Source organism: Podarcis filfolensis (genome assembly GCF_964270895.1).
Source record: "Podarcis filfolensis genome assembly, chromosome: 4".
NCBI lineage: Eukaryota > Metazoa > Chordata > Lepidosauria > Squamata > Lacertidae > Podarcis > Podarcis filfolensis.
In genome coordinates, this window is record NC_139607.1 from 26,367,369 (window position 1) to 26,386,624 (window position 19,256).

Here is a 19,256-nt window from a genome sequence, read left to right on the forward strand (position 1 = left end):
AATAAATTGTATCTTCATATTTGCATTCTTCTTGACACACTATTAGCTGGTTTTGTATAAATCCTTTGCAGGTTGGTGTGTTTTTTGTGTTGTTGGTTTTTTTTGTCTTAAGTGTACATGTGTTCTCTATTCCTGTAAAAACCTTAGCTTGAAATCTTTTAAGGTATCAGGTATGACTTATTAAGCCATTAAGATGATTGCATTACCCTGAAATTTGTCATCTGTGATGGGGGAGGGAAAGCGACATTAACTCTGCGTGCACTGTGGTCCCAATTTGAAACTCACACAAACCACACCTGCTGCGGGATGAAAGACAATAGGAACATTCCTCACATTGTGGATGGCCCATTCACAGAATTCCTGTTAAGACCCCTTTCCCCTGCTGCAGTCCAATTGGCTTGGAACTGTACAAGCTAATTAATTCTTAAAAACCAACTATGTGAGGGCAAACTATGTGACAGACATGTCCAGTTTTGGTCCTCAGCTACCATGAGTAATAACTGCTGATAGATCTGCCCTCCATTCATTGGTATGATCCATATATAGAGAGATGATATAGATATAGATATAGATATATAGATAGATATAGATATAGATATAGATATAGATATATAGATATAGATTAGTACAACAGCTCTGTGGGAAATTGCCATCAAACATAACAATGCACAAGTGCTTGTTAGTGCATGAAGGGGTTAAGACCAGAGAAATCTGCTCCTAAACACAGCTAGGTCACGCCCCTTCTTCTCTCTGAAGGAGGAAGTGAAGCTGCTTCTTTTCCTTTCTCTCACTCCCAGCCAAGTATCCAACCAGACATGTCTGAAATTGCTCCAAAGTTCAAACCTCATGCTTGAAACTATAATCTGCATTTTGCACTCAGTAATATTCTACTTGTATTCCCCTTGTATTCTCCTTGCTGCTGCATGGTATTACACATGAACCAGACCTTTGGATTTAGTAAGTAAAGCTTTTTTCTGGATTTAGTCAGTAAAATTTTTAAACTTACTTAATAGTACTTACTTAATAGTATGTGGTCATTGCTAAAGGGTTAAAGAGATGGGACAAGAGCTTTAAGGTAGACTAAACAAGATATGCAAAAAGGTTTAACAACCTATATTCCACAGCATGCTGCTGGTTAACTCAGAGTGTTTTTAGCCCTACTGGAGAGTATGCAAAGCCCTGCATTTTGAATCTATGCACCCATCTGATTCTTTTTGTTACTCACATGTGGGTCAGATCTATTTTCCACCTCCACAAGCTTGTGGCAGTGAGTACCACAAGTTAATTTCAAGTGGGTCACCATGACTTGGTTAGTTGTACTCAGTTCTCATTGTGATAAGCAGGTCTTAAACTGTGACTACTTTTCTAAATTGATTTCTAACTACCAGCAGAACCCTATGAATATTTGCTCAGAAGTAAGTTCCACTGTGCTCAACGGTGCTTACTCTGCCAAACATGCATTTAGGACTGCAGTTCTGGTCTCAATCAACCCCTATGTGCTGTCTGAATCAGCAATGTATGTAGCATTTTGTTTGTTTTGTTGTTAAATTTGTTCTTCCTTTTGTCTTTGCAAATATGAGCAGTCTGGAAGAAGGAGGGGGAAGAGGAACAATTCAAAGCAGGACAACATATGGCACAGCAGGCAGCAAATATTGGGTCAAAGAGAGAGGTGATTTTTGAGAGGGAAAAGGATTCCAAGGGAGATTGGTTTAGGGCCAAAATCTCAGCCCTGCCTTGAACTTAGTTTGGACAAATTATACACGAGAGAGAGAGAGACAGAGATAGGAAGTTTACTACCTGATTGCTTATTTTTTTTTTAAAAAAAGGGGGGGTGAATTGTGCTGCTGTACTAGAGACAAGTGCAATCTTTTAAAATAAAATATAGGAACAGAAAGTCCACATTACTTAAACAGGCAAAGCATTGAGCTACGTATGTATTTAAGCTGCAACCTGGAATATACCGGTACTTACTATGGAGTAGGCTCCACTGACCATGGTGGGAATTAATTCCTAGATGATTCTGCTGTTAATGTTCATCAAAGTACTGTTAGCATAAAGTGGGATGTGAAGGTTAGGATTGCCACATATCATGCCTGTGCCTTTAAATGTTCATAACAAACACATTGGTTGTTTGTATCTTTGTTTGACTCTGATACATATAACAACTTGCAGTTACTTGTATATTTTGTGAGATGTGCTGTATGATATATATATATTGTTTTGAAGTGGCTTATTCTCATATTTTGAATGACATTATACCGATTATATATTTACTAAGTTATTAGCCAGCGTGTTGCGTTTGCATTTTTAAAAAATGTTCTGAAGCAGTGAGAAAGGATGCAGCTCCTGTGACTTTTGCCTTTAGTGTCACACACACACCCCAATTGAGCTTTGCATTGTGATGAACAGTTCAGAGGCACTTTCAGGCATTTAGGGAGTGGGGAGGGGGCCTAGAATGTCCAACCTCAAGAGGAAGAAAGGTTTTCATCTCTTTTTTTGTCCATTCCACTCTTACTTTTTGCATACGATTTTACATGAAGGGCTTGAGAAGTTGGATTTAGTGAAACTGGGTCACTTGCAGGTACTGAAAACAGAGCTTCAACTGTTAAACAAATTGCAAACAAATCCTGAGCAAGATAATCACCGCTGGTGGATTCAAACAAGTGGCCCACGAAGCCTCTGTTTGAGCCAGGTAGGAGCTGAATAGCTTCAGCTCAGTAGGAAGGAATGTCAAGTGCTCAGACCCAGGCAAATACAGCCCTAAAGAACTTAGCTCCCAAACATTCCCATCAAACATCCCGTCTCTTGAGAGCCTAATTATATAGTGTGCAATGTACATGTGCAATGTACATATATTTAATCTATATGTCTCCCATCTCACTCTTTTCTCCTCTAAAGACCTATGATTTGTAGTCTGCATCCATTTCGGAATGAAGTTAATCTTAGGCTACACGGCTATGTATAAAACAAGTGACATCTTCAAATGGTGAGAAAAATGAGCCAAAAGACTCTGAGTCATTAAGTACACATTAACTACGTGTTGTCACATTAACTATAGGGTGTAGGACCAATTTTCTCTTCTTTGTCATGATCTAACACTCTCCCCTTTTGGTGTGTGTACATGCTGCACATTCACCGCACCATTCATGCGCCCTGGTCTCCAATTTTACCCCTTGCCCCCGATTCTTGATTATATGTCATATACACTTATTTCTCTCTGACATCAGATTGAGTGGTCATCGGGAGAAATGTTAATGTTAACAATTGAATTAAAAAGGCACCAAAATTATTTCTCTTGTCAAAGTGAATTCTGTAGTCTCAAAAATAACTTGTGATCTATCTTAAGTTGTTTAAAATATTTGCTTACTGCCTAGTAGTTAGCTGGATTTTTATCATTTGCAACCAATGTCTATTATAGTATAAATCGCCCAAAAAAGAAAATCTCCAATCCAAGAGTAAGTTGAAACATACCAAAGTTCAGAATTGCAAATGATCAAAACTTAAAAGTTAGTCAAACAAGTAATGACTTTCCCCAAATCATTTGAATTAAATGTTTAGGATTAAAAAAAAGTAGCCTGTAAATTTCTTGCTGCCAGTTCACATCAGCCAGCAACCATCAAATTTTGAAATTATTTGGTTGACCTTCTGGAAATTTATGAAATGAACAGAAGAATCTATCCTGAAGAGAGCTGTATACAGGACAAGGCAGGATATGGTACACAATGCCTTTGATCTGACCTGATCCTCATATGCAAAGATAGTCATTTCTTAGCTGAGTTCAAAACGAGTAAATACAGGTCTAACTGGGGTAAGGCAGAGTTCATACCTGAGTCCTTTTTTCTTACAATTTTATTTTATTAAACTGAGGATTCGGTAAAGTCTGGAGTCTGGTTGAGACAAAGGGCCATAATCCAATCAAAAATCACAGGCACTTTAATCTGGATTAATTAGTATTGGCCAATGAATCACTAAGCCTTTTCCATGTACCATCTAAGGATACATTTATACAAGTACACCACTTCAACAAATCACAGCATGACATGTAATTTGCCTGTGTGTGTGTGTGTGTGTGTGTGTGTGCCACCCCAGTATACATCCAGAGTTGTTTCTCTCTACCCTTCTTGCATATATAATAAACTATAAGTTAAACAGTAGATGCTATTCCTTGAAGAATCAAATTGCATACAATAGAACATTATGGAGTCTTATACTCCGAATAAAATTGAATTATAGTATTTATCATGCTCTTTTCATATAAATATTACTGTAATCTGAAAAAAATAAATATATTGATTATAAAGGGTTCTTTACCAAAGTTAAATAAAGATGCTAAGAACTGTTTTACAATGACAGAAAACTAAAATTAAAACTCTCTTTTTTCCTATTTGGAGTGAAAAATTTAAAAAGAGAACAAGTATTTTTTTAAATAGACTAAAATAGTTGTTCTACTGTCTACAAAAGAACAGTGGGAATTTACGGCCCTAAGCTAAAGGGAATAGGAAAGCAAAAGGAGAAAGCACACCTTTACTGTTATTTCTTCTGATACAGAGATTAATATGTGAATGGAGGTGCAAAATTTTTAAAAAACCGCTTTAGAGGGAGGCAATTTGGACTGGAGAAGTGATGGTGGATTAATAATCATTTCTCTGCCTCCCATTTCCCTGTTCTAGGCAATCCCAAAACCTCTGCTCACAAGTTTAAAAATCTGTACCTGTGAGTTAAACACTCTACACATTTCCCTCCCGCCTGCCTGCTTTGAATTCCTGCCTTGTGAAACAGCTTGGCTGTTTAAAAAGCACAGGGGCTTTGTTAAACATGTTAGCAATGTGGTTTGCCCCTTTAACCCATGTTTTCCACTGTTCTGCATGCAAAATCTCCAAGACCACTCCAACTAAGCCAGCACTGGTAACCACCTTGGCACTTGGGAAGCTGTTCAATCAAAGTTCTTAAGGCAGATTTTTTCTGTTCCGCCCTGTGCCCCAAACACATCATTGTACCTAGAGGCAACTCTCCCCTCAGTAGAAGTACGGATTTGGCAAAGAACTTTTAACTTCTGGCTCCACCTAAACTCAAATCCCCCTGGTTTATTATCCCTAGTACTTAAAGACTACCACAAAAGTGTCTGGCTTAAAACTGTCCACCAACTCTCCACTCTTGGGGCCTATCCCCAAAACACCTACTCACTATGGGCCTTACCAAAGCATACAGTCTAATTTGCCAATGTCTAAAAGGTATCGAGCATCAGAACAACTATAAGGAAATTCTGCCCATGGTATGATCAATTTCCATCTTCCCATTTTGATTCTCTGGCTTCAAACCTGCACAAACTAGCTATCCCAAAATACAGATGTGCTTTCACACTCGCAAGACTGAATGTCTTGCCATCTGTGGTACTTGAGGGCCGATTCCAAAAGATCCCACATGAGAAACGCCTTTGCCCCTGTGGAGACGGTAGCACTGAAACAGTGGCTCACGTCCTCCTCTCTTGTACTCTCTACAAAGGCCTGAGGAACGAGACCATCACCCCACTCAGTATGACCATCCCAGGACGCACAACCAATGCCACAGTGTCCTTTCTCCTGTTAGACCAAACAGAGCAGATAACAGCAAAGGCTGCTAGGTTCTTAGCAGGGGCAATCAGAATTTGGGCCACTATCTGACTGTTGATTCGGGACCTTAAACTGTGCTTTTATACTAAATTTCCTTTTTTTTCTGTGTATATTGTAATGTTTTATCATTGCTATGGCCATCGGCTGATGCGAATAAAGTTATATCTATCTCTATCTGTTCAGCCCAGCTTTGCCACACAGAAGCTAACTAATGGGATGCTGGACCTGGTGGGAGCTGGAGTCCCGACAAAAGCTGGAAGGATGTGGGTTCCCTATCCCTAAAAAGGGTTTGATCCAAGGACCATAACATTGTGATGGATGACGTCCTTGCCTTAGTACTTACGGCCCTGTCCTTAAAACAGGTATTAACAGTATAGCACATTTGTTTTCCCTTTTCCTCTTTCTAAAAAAATAAAAGAGAAATAAAATTAATTTGTAATTGAAAAAATATTTAACTCTTGACCTAGCTCATCTATTCTAGTTTTTCCTCTCTTAAGTCTTTCAGAAAGAAAGAAAGAAAGAAAGAAAGAAAGTTACCTTAGTTAGTTATTTAGTTAAAGGGAGAATTAAACAGGGACTATAGAGAGCTAAAAGCCGACAACAATGTATTACAAACAGCTCAGTAAATAATAGTGCAATTTTCATAGCTAATAGAATGTTTTAACACCTGAATACATTCACATGCCTGATTAAACATTTAACAACATAAACCCATAAAAGATTATAAGTTGCAACATCTCTTTTTCAAGTAGCAACATATTAACCACTGTTGTATACTTCTTCAATTAGATTCCTTTAATTTATTTCTGTTGGGGAAAACATAATATTCAGCACCGGTTGTTTTTTAAAAAACAAATGATTATTTTAAATGTGTAGTCCATCCCAAAAATAGAACTTGACAAGTATACGTTCAAACTGTAGCTCAAATCTACTTAAATTGTACTTTTTCTTTTAGCTGTCCTACAAATTAGCTTTTGCAAAAATGTTCTGTTCCATTCTGACCTCCATGACTTCCTTTTAGAATCACAGCTGAAACGTGTATTTATTTTCTTAAAAAATAATAATTTCACCCTACCTTGTTTCCCAAGGAAACTCAAGGTGACTAACAGATAAGTAATAACACCACATAAAACAGTTACAGATAGGTAGCCGTGTTGGTCTGCCATAGTCAAAACAAAAAAAAATTTTTTTTTTCCTTCCAGTAGCACCTTAAAGACCAACTAAGTTAGTTCTTGGTATGAGCTTTCGTGTGCATGCACACTTCTTCAGATACACTGAAACAGAAGTTGCCTTCTCACTATATAGAAGGATCTGGCAACTTCTGTTTCAGTGTATCTGAAGAAGTGTGCATGCACACGAAAGCTCATACCAAGAACTAACTTAGTTGGTCTTTAAGGTGCTACTGGAAGGAAAAAAAACTTTTTGTTTTTGTTTTGACCACATAAAACAAATAGCATTCCAAACTAGACCCAACACATCAAAATTGAAATTAACAAATTCAGCATTAATTAAAATAAACCCAACCTAAGCCACTATCTTCATCCTGCCAACCAAAAGCAAGCAGAACTGCATCTGGTTAACAACATTCTAGTAGCTGATATTTAGCTCCCATAGACCAGGGAATATCTTGCCCTCCAGAGGTTGTTGATTGCTAATCCCATTATCCCTGATCACCAGCCATGCTAGACAGGGCTGGTGGCAATTGGAGCCCAATGACATTTGGAGAGTCATACATTCCATCAAGAGACTGGATAACAAAACTGAAGCACATTGCAAAATCACTATACACTGCATGGTATTCAATTAACGTTTTGCAAGAATTAGTGCTAGCACAAGGGCATTTCCCCCCCCCCCTCCTCACCCCATGTGCGCTCCACACTGTCCCCATCTGCTTGTGGGGGCTGGAGGAACACCGAGAACAGATTTAGCAGGGGAGAATGTTCTGTCACACAACGTGAAATCCTTGCACTGACAGAACATTAACCTTAGTGCTTACATTAAATACAGTCCACTGTCCTCTCTAAGCACTCCACCCCAATAGTAACATAGCAACATGAAGCTACTTTTCAAGGCTGATGTAACCCACACATTCTCAACCACCATATTGCAAATACACATATAGACAATCTGGATATACTAACGGTGCACATTTGTATTATCAGGGTGATTTGTTTACAGTGTAAAAAGAAATGTTGAAAAATGCGTATTTTTTTTGCACGAAATTAAACCTTAGAAAGAGAATTAGCTTCTCTCTTCACTGCTACCTTTTCCTTTTTGAGTGGACATGCTACTCCCCAGTCACAGCTACACTAAAATACTAGGATTTTCTGTTATTTTCTTCTGGGCAACAATCACTTCTCTATAGCCAGGAAAATGGAAAAAAAGCATCGCTTAAAAATGAAGCAGGAAGTTCCCTCAAAATGAAGCAGGCAATCTTTCTCTATTATCTAAATCTAGAAAGAATTCTAGAACGACACATATGCCAAGATAAATCCCAAACTGGCTTCAAAATGAATGTGGAAATTCCTTCTCCAGTGGCTGGAGAAGTAACTTTCTGAGTCATTCTGAAGCTATTTTGGAGTCTTCCTTTTGCGATTGTATGAAGTTGTTCTCTACCACTTGCCAATTACAGCTCTTGACTTCATTCATTGACTAACACACTGAAAAGTGAGAAGAATATAAGGCATGTGCCATCTGTCACTCAAAACATGGCATGTGCCCCCCCCCTTTTTCACTGCAAGTCCTGCCTCCTTAAGGATGCCCTCCGAAAGTGCTGTTATGGAATGATGCCCTTTGACATGATTTTACGAGTGGGTCATGATCGCTTTTCACAATCATCACATTGCCTGTGACCGTATACAAGGGGTTACAAGTCACCGTATGGTGTGGCTGCTAAACCCCATTTTCACTGAATGGCCCAAACAGTCTTAAGCATAGTTCTAGGGCTGGGTTGTACAGGACTGTGTCATCCCAACATCAGGTGTATAGAATGAACCTTCTGTGTGCTTCCTAACCCCCGATGTTGGTGTGTCAGACCTGATGAACCAGTGTTTGTTTTGGGGTATCATAAAAGCTCTATACACAACTACCTCAGTGTTCCTGTTCCTATGGAATTCAGGTTTTAAATAATTTATATTAATTTTATATTTAAATTTTTTAAAAATTATTTATACAGGCAATTCCCTGTTTGCGCTGGGGTTGCATTCCGGGCCACTGAGTGCATAAGTGGTCATGCATCAGCCCTTTCCTGTTCCTATTCCTGTTCTGCTTTCGCCGTTCCCCATTCCGCCCACTTCCAGGGCCGGAAGCAGCATGTAGGAAATCGCGCATCAATCGGAAGTGCACAAAATGGTCACTGCAGTTTAATAAAAACAGCAACTCCTTACCATCTATCTGATCCTTCCAAAACCGCTTTAAGTTGTAGTCTCCATGATGTACACGGTAGCTTATTCTGCACTGCTGTCTGAGGAACTCAGATCACTAGGGGCAGGGCTGTTTGCGGGCATGTCATTCACATACGTAGAAAGTACATGGATACAGTTAGTTTAGGATTCTTGAAGTGGCCAGGAGCAATCCCATTTGCAGCCATGAGTCTTAAGTGCATCAGGCAGCCACTTGATCTGAGAAATGCAATGCATAAACACCAGAATAAATTTCACATAGGTCTTCAGAGGTGCACTCTTCTTCATCCCTAGTAAAGTCACTGCGAGCTTCTCCTGACACTACAGGAACTAGGAGAGAATTTTGCAGAACAGTGACCGTACCAGAGGTCTCCTGCACAGGAGTATCTGTAAACTGCAATGCAGTAAACTGCAGAGGTTTGGCGTCAGTACAGGATTCCGTAGGTGGAGGAGCATGAGAGGAGTTCACTGGAGCCTGCTGTCATATACCCCAGCTCAGAGGGTAAGCTAGTAAGTTGGTGCTCCACCAGGGACATGTAGAGCAAAATGGGCCTCCCACACTTATTGGTCAAGGCCATGGACATTGAGATGTCATGTCTCACATTCTTCCTGGCTGAGAAATGGGCAGCCACTTCAAAATGACCCGACTGGGGAATTTTAAACACTTATATTTCTGAATACAAGCGCATTAGAGATAGTCAACGCATGCATTCTTTCAAATCTATCTGGCACTAATTTAAGAAGATAAATATGTTTTTAGTTTAATAGAGAAACTGAAAGCTTGTTATAATCACTCAAACATTAAGGTGCATTTATTATTATTACTTTCCATCACATAAATATATTTCTTTACTGCATCTAATTTAGAATCGCTAGATGTTCGGCCCTAATTTTAAAAAGATTTATCCGTATTGCACAAACAATATTGCAGCCCCACATAGGTTCCTTCTTTCAAACGATTGTGTGCAATTATATCACATATCCATTATGGTCTGTTACTCTGAAATCCTGAAAGCACTACACTTCCATCCATCAACGCTTTACCTTGTTGTATTGCTTGTGAACACCAATACAATAACCCTACTTAAGTTCTATTGATTCCAGCGAAAGATATTTAAGCTTATTTCTCCCACTGGAATAATGGTACTTGAAAATGTTTATATTGCCCCCACACAGGACTTCCACCTAGCCCAAATCCAGCTCTCGCCAACAATTCCTCCAGTGACCTGTACACAGATGGATTATGATTTCAAATGCTCAGTCACTATTTCCTCCTGCTATCCTGCCCTAGATAGGAAGAAGAGCAGAGACTCTTGTCTTTGCTGCTATCTGTTGTTTGGGGCTGGGGAACATCTGGTACCCAGCCATGGATAGGTTAAAATCTTAGATTTCTCCAGTGATTCCTGTGGGTTGTTCTCCCAGGGGAGAGAGGAAAGATCAATTCAAACCAGAAATTAAAAGGACGGTCCTCTCTATATTTATCTCTCTACGTCATTTATCATTATTGTCCGGTGGAAGGCAATTGAATAGAGGACACTTTGTTTGGCACTAGGGTCTAGTCTACATACTCATTTATATCTTACGCAGACTACAAGAAGCTCAGGGTGATGTGCATGGTTCTCAAACCTCTTCATTTCCCCCCTCCCCATTTCATCCAAGGTTGAGAAGCAGATCAGAATGAGAAACCATGATTGCCCCAAAGGTCACCCAGTTAACTGTACGGCCGAGTGAGAAAATGAACCTGGTCCCATTATCCTGACATTCTAACCAGCAACCCCACAAGGGCAGCAGAATGGGGTGGGATGTGGGAATGAGCTTCTGAAGTGCTAGAATAAACTGCAGCACTTCAAAGGGTGCTTGTGTGTTATTTTTCAGTATTTCCTTGGATGGTCTACACCAGGCTTCCTCAACCTCGGCCCTCCAGATCTTTTGAGACTACAGTTCCCATCATCCCTTGACCACTGGTCCTGCTAGCTAGGGATCATGGGAGTTGTAGGCCAAAAACATCTGGAGGACCGAGGTTGAGGAAGCCTGGTCTACACTCCCTGGCCTGATAGCTTTACAGGGCAGAAGAACATCAGAAAATGTTCTCCCCCACCTGAGGAATGAAGTGGTATAAAGCTACCTACCGCCTCATTCTGCTGGGTCTGTGGACCAGGCCTAGGAATTGTACTCACGGGCTGCCTTTCTCTTATTTAATAGCAAGGCCTCCCTGGAAGCTGCTGCTTGAGCCTTCCTGGAAGAAGTCTCTCAGAAAACGCAGGCAATTCCATCCTTTCAGGAGTTTCATGCCAAGCAGGAGAAAGTTCAGTTCTGGGGTTGATGGGGGGGAAGATTCCAGGTAGAATGTGCAGCTTCTGGCGAGCTGGAGCCACCACACCTCTTTAACTGTAGAAACCACTGTGCCCCCATCTTTCTGCACAACTGGGGTGGCTTTTGCCCACCAGTTCAACCCCTTTCCATCCAAAATGGGAGGCTCTCTCTGAGGTCAAGTGTCCACTCCCACCCATGCTGGGCTAAGCCAAGGCCCTGCCCCCCTGCCTGCTGCTGTTCCTCAATTTCCTTACACACATAGGCTTAAGGAAGCCTCTCTTCGGAAGGCAGGGAGAAAACAAAAATTTCCATGTTAAGATTACAGGACGCTTCTTGTGGGTGAGAGGGATAAGAGCTCGCTCTGAGGTGAACAGCAAGCACCTCAAGCGACGGTGTCGCGCGCGCGCGCTTGTTAATATCGAAAACAACGCCAATGGGGCCGGATTTTTTCCTTTCCTTCCTCGCCCAAAACGCAGCCGCCTGAAAAGTTCTGGAGAACTCTAAAGCTCGCTCGCTATTTTGTGGCCTTTTTGAGAGGCCTATATTGCCCTACTGCGGAGTTTGGAGGGGCGTTTTTACAGGGCGTTTTGATACTGGCGAAATAAGGTTGTTGCCGGCCGCTTGGCGATGGCGGCGGCGGCTATTCCCTCAGAAAGTCCCCGCGTAAAGTATCCCTCCTTCTTGTGACCCACGCATTCTCCTCAGCCTGCGGCCAGCGCAGGGAGGGAAGCGAAATCCCACTTTTCCCCGCCCGCCAGTTCGCGCCTTTCTATTCGCCACAGACGAGAGCGCTCGGGCTGCAGGAGGCGTCCTTGGTGGTGGTGGTGGGGCTCCCCTTAGCGCCCCGCTTCCTCCTCAGCCGAGCAGCTCTGGAAGCCCCCGACCCGAGGGGCTGTGCGGATCTCCGACGACGGCAGGGTGAGGTCACAGAGCCGGGAGCGTTCGGCGCGCGGCGCGTGTCCTGGAGACGGAGCGCCCCGCCGGCCGGAGCAGGAGAAGCGTAGCCAGGTGGCTGGAGCTAAGTCGTTCCCAGGACAGCGGAGTCTCCTGCCGGAGGTGGCCGGTGGCGAATATGGCGCTGGCCGCTAGGGGTGCCGTCCCCGCCTGCCTCCTCGTCCTCCTCGCTTCCTTGCCCAGCTGGAACACTCAGATTAGGCCCCAGGGAGAACCAGGCCCAGGTATCCTGCGCCGCGCTCCGTGAGGGTGGGGCTGGGTAGAGGCCACCCCTGCAAACCCGAAACTAGGCTTTCTGTCACCTGGGGCAAAGACCCAATTTGTCACACACACACACACACACACACACACACACACACACACAGAGAGAGAGAGAGAGAGACAGACACACACACACACACACACACACACACACACACCACTTGCCTCCACACACCTCAACACATTCGTTCATAAGGGGCATAAAAAGGAGTTTGAAAGAGGCTGGAGAAGAGAGAGTCTCTCCAAATAGTGCAATTCCCTCTGTGTGTGTGTGTGTGTGTGTGTGTATCTCGCTTTCATTCAACCTTAAGTGGATCATCTCAGAGAGTAATAGATCATCTGAGGAATTCTAAGAAGTATTATGCCTGTATGTAATAATAATAATAGTAATGATGATGATGATTATCAGGCACATACCAGAGAGTAAACTCTATTGAACTGAGTGGGACTTACTTCTGGGTAAAAATGCTTAAGATTCCAGTATAAGACTGCAGAATCTGTGAACAATTCAGTGAGATTTGCTTCTCAGTAGCAAAGGATTGCAGTCTAAGGCTCAAAAGAATAAATACTCCACAAGTTAAATAATTGCTGGCTGCTGAACCATTGCAATTGAAGAATTTAAAGTGGATTGGCTACATTTTCCTTCCAAATTACAGGAAAGGATGAACACAAAGTGCTTTGTATGTCAGCATCGCATTTCTTTCAGTGCAGGTATTTTATTTTTGGTATAAAGAGGACTCAGTTTTTGTAGCTGATTGTATGAAGCAATGCCCTCTTTATGTATTCACATGGTGTAAACATGTATGTTGTCCTTTAGATCCAAGCACACACACAAACAGAGAGAGAGAGAGAACACACATAAGCAAGCATGCTCCAAAGTGCTTCTGTTCCCCAAGAGGCTAGGAGGTGGTGTTCTGATCTCTTCACCGCTTTTAACTGATCTCTGAGACATTGAGGGAAGCAAAAGAAGAAAGCAACAAAACTTCCCCCTTTCAACTCTGCTTGGAGAGCAACCTTCTTCAGGATTTCTCTTTTGAAAAACAGTTCCAAAAGCAGACAGGGGGAAAGGCGAAGGAGTACCATTTTCCAGGTTTTCCTGCTTCCTCTTGCAAATTAGCATCCCACCGGTGCTCAGCGGTTCCTCCTGTACAGTGAATCCATGATAGAAAAGTTGATCTGAATTTAAGGGAGTATGTTGTAGTCAGTAGTTCCATGGTGCTCGGGAATATAAAACAGCCTTTTCAAATAAGTATCTGTGCAAGCCAGTTTGATGCAAACACTATAATTTATTTGTTTAAAATGTTTCTTGTTACCTGGTGCAGTCTTTGCCCAATGCCATAACTCAAAAATTAGATCTGTATTATAATTTATATGAATCATCATGGTCCAAGGCCTTGCATATCCTGTTGAGGTTCTTGTCACATTATTGATCAGCTTCTGTGGGGTTTTAGTCTCAAGGTTATTATTCTAATGGTCATTTTACACCAGCCTCCACAATTTGTGACTCACCAAGCTGAATGTAGTGCACCAGCCATGTATGATGGTGTTTGTCACAGGCTTGACATACCTATTTTTGTTGCATGCCCTGGACTGCAGAAGCAGAGCAGGGAGTAGTCAAGTACCCAGCCAGTCACAATATATTATTGCTGGTGTGCTGTGTTAAGCTGATTTGTAAGAAGAGGTTATATTCTGAAGAGACTACTTCAGACATGGGAAGTAGAATACACTCAGAACTTGACTTTGGTTTCTGGTGTACAAGGTCCTTTATACCTTGTGCATTGTATTAGGGTTCTTCACATTGTAATTGTGATGACTGTATGATCAACATGGTGAATCAGGTATACTTAGGGAGCCTCAAACGGCATTTTTCTCTTGAGAAACAGACAATATCGTTCCAAGTTAAGCGGGCTATGCAGTGGTGTAGAGCACAGGGGAGTGAAACCGGCACTTTTTAAAAAATATCACAACAGAGGTTATTCATTATCTGCTGGAGCAATATTTGCCATTGTTCTAAAGCTTGTAGAGTTGGAGGTCAGGCACATGATGATCTATGATATGAGATTAGAACCCAGGTCTCTCCAGCCGAAGGCTAATATGCTAACCACTACCCTACCCTTTGCTAGTTCCCCCTTTTTAGGAATGTCACTTGATCCTAAAATATTTGACTCTCTTTGAGGGCATGGCCTACAGGGAGCTGTCTTTATGAGTGACAGTCTATGCTCCATTAATTGTGCAAGAGGAGAGCAGGTTGGCATAACAGAATGTCTCCTATTAGCCATTCAGGACCACACAGGCTGGGCTGGGACTGAACCAGAAAATTCTAGAATTAGAAGCAAACCCCAAGGGCCACCTAGTCCGACCTGCTGCAATGCAGAAATCACAGCTAATGTATCCCTGAGAGATGGCTATCCATCCTCTGTTTAAAAACCTAAAATGAAGAAGAGTCCACCCCATTCTGAGTTAGTCCTTTCCAGTTCTTACCATCAGAAAGTTCTTTCTGGTGTTTATTTGGAACCTCCTTTCTTGTAATTTGAATTAGTTCTAATCCTCCCCTCTGGAAACAAGCAGAAAACAAGCTTGCCCCTGCCCCATTATTCATATGACAGTCCTTCAGGTATTTGAAGATCACTATCATAGCCCCCTCTCAGTCTTCTCTTCTTCATAAGCAACTCTCTCAACTGTTCCTCGTAAGGCTTGGTTTCCAGATCCTTGATCATCTTGGTCACCCTCTTCTGCACATGTTCCACCTTGTCAAAATCCTTCTTAAAACTGTGTTGCCCAGAACTGGACACAGTACTCCAGGTGTGTGGTCTGACCAAGGCATAACAGAGTGGTACTATTACTTCCTTTTCTCTGGATACTACTTTTGTTGATGCAGTCTAGAGTTGTATTAGCTTTTTTGCTGCTGCATCACACTCTTGACTTATATTAAGCTTCTGGTCTACTAAGACAACTAGACCCTTTTCATGTGTACTGTACTACTGCCAAGCCAGGTGTTCCTCATCCTATATTTGTGCATCTTACCATTCTTACTTAAGTGTAGAACCTTATATCTGTCCCTGTTGAAATTCATTTTGTTAGTTTTGGCCCAGTTCTACAATCTGTTAAATTCATCGTGATTCCCGAGTTTATCTTCTGAAGTATTAGCTACCCCAACTAGATTGGTGTCACCTGCAGATTTGATGAGCCTCTCCTCAATTCCTTCACCCAACGTTGAACAACACTGGACCCAGGACAGAATCCTGCAGCAGTATGACACCTCATTTGTCACTTTCCCCCCAGGATGACAAGGAACCATAGGTGAGCACTTTTTAGGTCCAGTCAGCCAGCTGCAAATCCACCTAACAGTAACACCATCTAGCTCACATTTTACCAGCTTCTCCTCCAGAATATCATGGAGGACTTTGTTGAAAGCCTTGCTGAAATCAGTACCTTCTGCTAATCCTAGAAGCTGCCTGTACCTCCTTAGTTCATCTTCAGTTTTGAGAACCATAGATCTGGTCCACCACCCAAATACCAGAATACATGTCTTTTTAAAAATGTTTTAATGTTTTAAAAGTATGTAGCTTTCATATTTTAATTTTCAATCAATTTCACACATTAAAAATAAATCCAGATTGTCTGTTGGTTTTATCTGTTAATTATTTTAGGAAATGAATTCAAAGGGTAGCATTCTAGAATATCTAGGCAATATGCAGTGGCTGTAGATATTGGAAATTAAGTAAGAATTTACTAAACTACTGCTGTACCAGCATGTAATAGTAATGATAGGGTCTGTATATAAATAATAGTAGTTTGAAAAATATTAAGTGAGCTGGTATTTGACAGTGTTGTCGAAAACCATATAGCTATTGTAAAAATATAAATATTTCACTGCATAGGCTTGCTTGCTTCCTTCCACAGTGTTTTCCATCATAATTATGAGACTGACACTGAATGCAAAAGGAATATTTTTAACCGAGTGTTCATATGATGCAGCTGTACTCATTCTTAATCACTCATTAATGTCTCGTCAAAAGAGCACTGTACTTTTTGTTTGTTTCGTTTACCAAAGGTCAGCATACTTGGAAGCAATTGTCATGCACCATTACAGACCTTTTTACATATTTTTCTTGTATTGTTCTCAGTTATCATGTGCGTAAATGAGTCAATTGGTATGCAGATTGTCTGTCATTAAGACCATTTGAAAATCAGCTTTGTCATTGGTTTAGTGTTGGAACTTTGGATTCATGCATATACTTCTTGAATATGTTGTGGCATTCAGAATGGGTCTAATGATGGATGGTCGGTCATGCTAGAATGAACAGTTCCATAGACCTTAGTCAAACTAAGTGAGCAGTGGTATATTTCTCCTACACCTCCAGTCAGGATTTTGGGCTAGAAACAGATACTAGTGGGCTTTTTTTTAATTAAAAAAAAGTGAGTTGAAGGTAGTATTATAGAGGCGTCATTGCCATTTGGTGTGTATGCTTATTTCTTTCGGCTCACTATTAGAAATCAGAAAACATTGAAATTTGAGTTAGCATTGGTTCCAAGGGCAGACTCAAAGCTCTTTAATGGAGCAGTGGTATATGCTAATTAACATATCAAACTGGCTTGTTTCTAATGTGGACTGAGAACAATGGTGCAGTTTTGGTGTGATGGCCTCAGCATCACCATGGTTCAAGCCCTACAATCTGATGCCCTCCAGAAGAGTGTTACAGGAGCCACAAGTTCCCACTGAAACAGAGAGCAACAACACACTCTTGTTTAAAGGTTCGCATATCAATCGGTTCGTTGAAGCGTAGCAGTGCAGAACATTTAGAACTCGGGCAACAAGCAGAACAGCAATACCTGCAGAGCAGAAGAAAACATAGAGAACATATGATACCTCTCCTGTGTAAAGCATGTGTGGCTCCTGAGAAGGCAAATAGCTAGTTCTCTCACCCTAGTTAGCAAACAGTGAAGATGGGTCAAATCTTCTTAGTGGCAGAGGCAATCCAGACACTTAAAGTCATGTCTGGTTTTAATTTCTCAACTAGATGTCTCCAGTTTAATCTTGCTGTTTCGTGTTCTCTCTCTCTCTCTCTCTCTCTCTCTCTCTCTCTCTCTCTCCCCCTGGGCTTTCCATTTCCCTAGCCCTCCTCCCTGCATTCCAAGCTAGATCATTATAGGGGGGGAATCCTCCATTTGTTTCCACCTTCATGAGTTCAAGAAACCCCCATTGTGAAAAGATTCAAAGGTTAAGTTTGCAATTCTAATTGTCTTTCAGTGTGACTTCTTGACTTTCTCCCTCAGTCTTGTCTTTGCTTGTTGCTCAGTTTTGTACTTACTACATTGACCTAATTAATTTAAAATAGTGCCTCGTTGTCTCCTCTCAATACAATTCATACAGGAACTAAGACCCTCCTTGAGAATATGCTGTGTGTCTCTTGAACAGTTTAAGCCAAAAAATAAACATTCTCCTGCTTTTCTAACTTACCTCTTGTTGGCATGGAGCCATAGAAACTTCCCATCCTTTTGTTCTTCTGAGTGGTGTTTGGCTTAGGTCAGGGACAGGCAACCTGTGACCCCTCCAGATATCATTGGATTACATTTCCCATCAGCCCCACCCAACGTTGTCAGTGGCCAGAGATTATGGGAGTTGCAGTCCAGCAGCATCTGTTTCCAAACCTGAGACCTTAGAAGACTTGCCTCAGCCTCTGAATTTGGGCCTAGGATTATACTGTGCCAGTTTAATTTCAGCACTTTACAGTGGCATGGAAAAAGTAGTTCAGTTGTAGATTGAATGTGTGAAGCAGCTGATTTAGGATGTGTTCAGTACCTACACAAATTTGTTCAGTTTGCTTTCATCATTTTGAAATCTGGCCCAAAATAATTGATCCTATGCTCACTGACTTTGGTAGGTGTATCCTAAAGGTGTTCATGATAACTGATGAGAAGATGGGCAATTTCAAAAGAACTCCGGCATGTAGTCTTTGTAACTGATGTCATGGTGAAATTGTTTATTATTATTTTTTTGCAGATGTGAACAGTTCAATAAATTCAAAAAATAATCTTAAAGAAATTATTAAATTACTTGGTAAGTAGCAGCTCTCTATCACGTGTTATATTCCCATGTGAATAACATATAAATAAGCATTACATATCAAAGCATAAAGATGTACAAAATGTTAATCTCTGTATTTCCGGTGAAACTCTAGTCCACCACTTATAGCTGAAAAGTAGGGCTCAAAACTTGGCATAAATGCAAAATAATCTGAAAATAGTTATCTGTGTATTAGAGTGTTTTTCACAGTATGCATTTATGTTGACTCCTAATTATTTGTCTTTGGGTTTGTTTGCTTGCATATGCCCCCCCCCCCCCCCGTTTTCTAGGCATGCCTTTAGAGGGTGAATGGATGGGCTCACAAAGGACTACGAATTGCAATGGCTGTGTGGATGCTCCAGGTTCAGAGGCAGTCTGCTACTGAATTACAGTGGCAGGGGAGCAACCATGGGGAAAGGCCATTGCCTTCTAGTGGTGCAGCAATAAAACTGATAACCACAATTGCAAAGCTAAGCAGGGTCCAGCATGGTTTCAAATTGGATGGGGAACCACGTGTTGAGATTCAGGGGTTGGACTAGATGACCCTCGGGGTCCCTCCCCAATTCACTCCCTATTTGTGGGCTTCCCATAGGAATATGAATGGCTACCATGCAAAACAGGAATGCTGGACAAGATAGAACTTTGGTCTGA

General features: G+C 41.4%; 1 protein-coding gene and 1 long non-coding RNA gene across 19 annotated transcripts in view; one reads left to right on the top strand and one right to left on the bottom strand.

Moving 5' to 3' along the window:
- The window catches only part of LOC310761282, a 364,443-nt gene extending 353,169 nt beyond the window's left edge, over positions 1 to 11,274 (bottom strand). For 8 of the 10 annotated variants that reach the window (XR_014547308.1, XR_014547309.1, XR_014547310.1 and 5 more), the window contains exon 1: positions 8,996 to 10,901. This is a non-coding gene — a long non-coding RNA (uncharacterized lncRNA). Of the gene's footprint in view, positions 1 to 8,995; positions 10,902 to 11,139 lie in introns of those variants that run through there. The other 2 variants (XR_014547313.1, XR_014547314.1) reach the window with 2 other exon arrangements.
- The window catches only part of LOC310761087 (uncharacterized protein), a 28,987-nt gene continuing 20,945 nt past the window's right edge, over positions 11,215 to 19,256 (top strand). For 2 of the 9 annotated variants that reach the window (XM_083610630.1, XM_083610629.1), the window contains exons 1-2: positions 11,217 to 12,501; positions 18,543 to 18,599. In XM_083610630.1, the coding sequence (XP_083466756.1) occupies positions 12,396 to 12,501; positions 18,543 to 18,599 (163 nt within the window). In that variant the 5' untranslated portion in view covers positions 11,217 to 12,395. Of the gene's footprint in view, positions 12,502 to 18,542; positions 18,600 to 19,256 lie in introns of all 9 variants that reach the window. The other 7 variants (XM_083610631.1, XM_083610632.1, XM_083610628.1 and 4 more) reach the window with 6 other exon arrangements.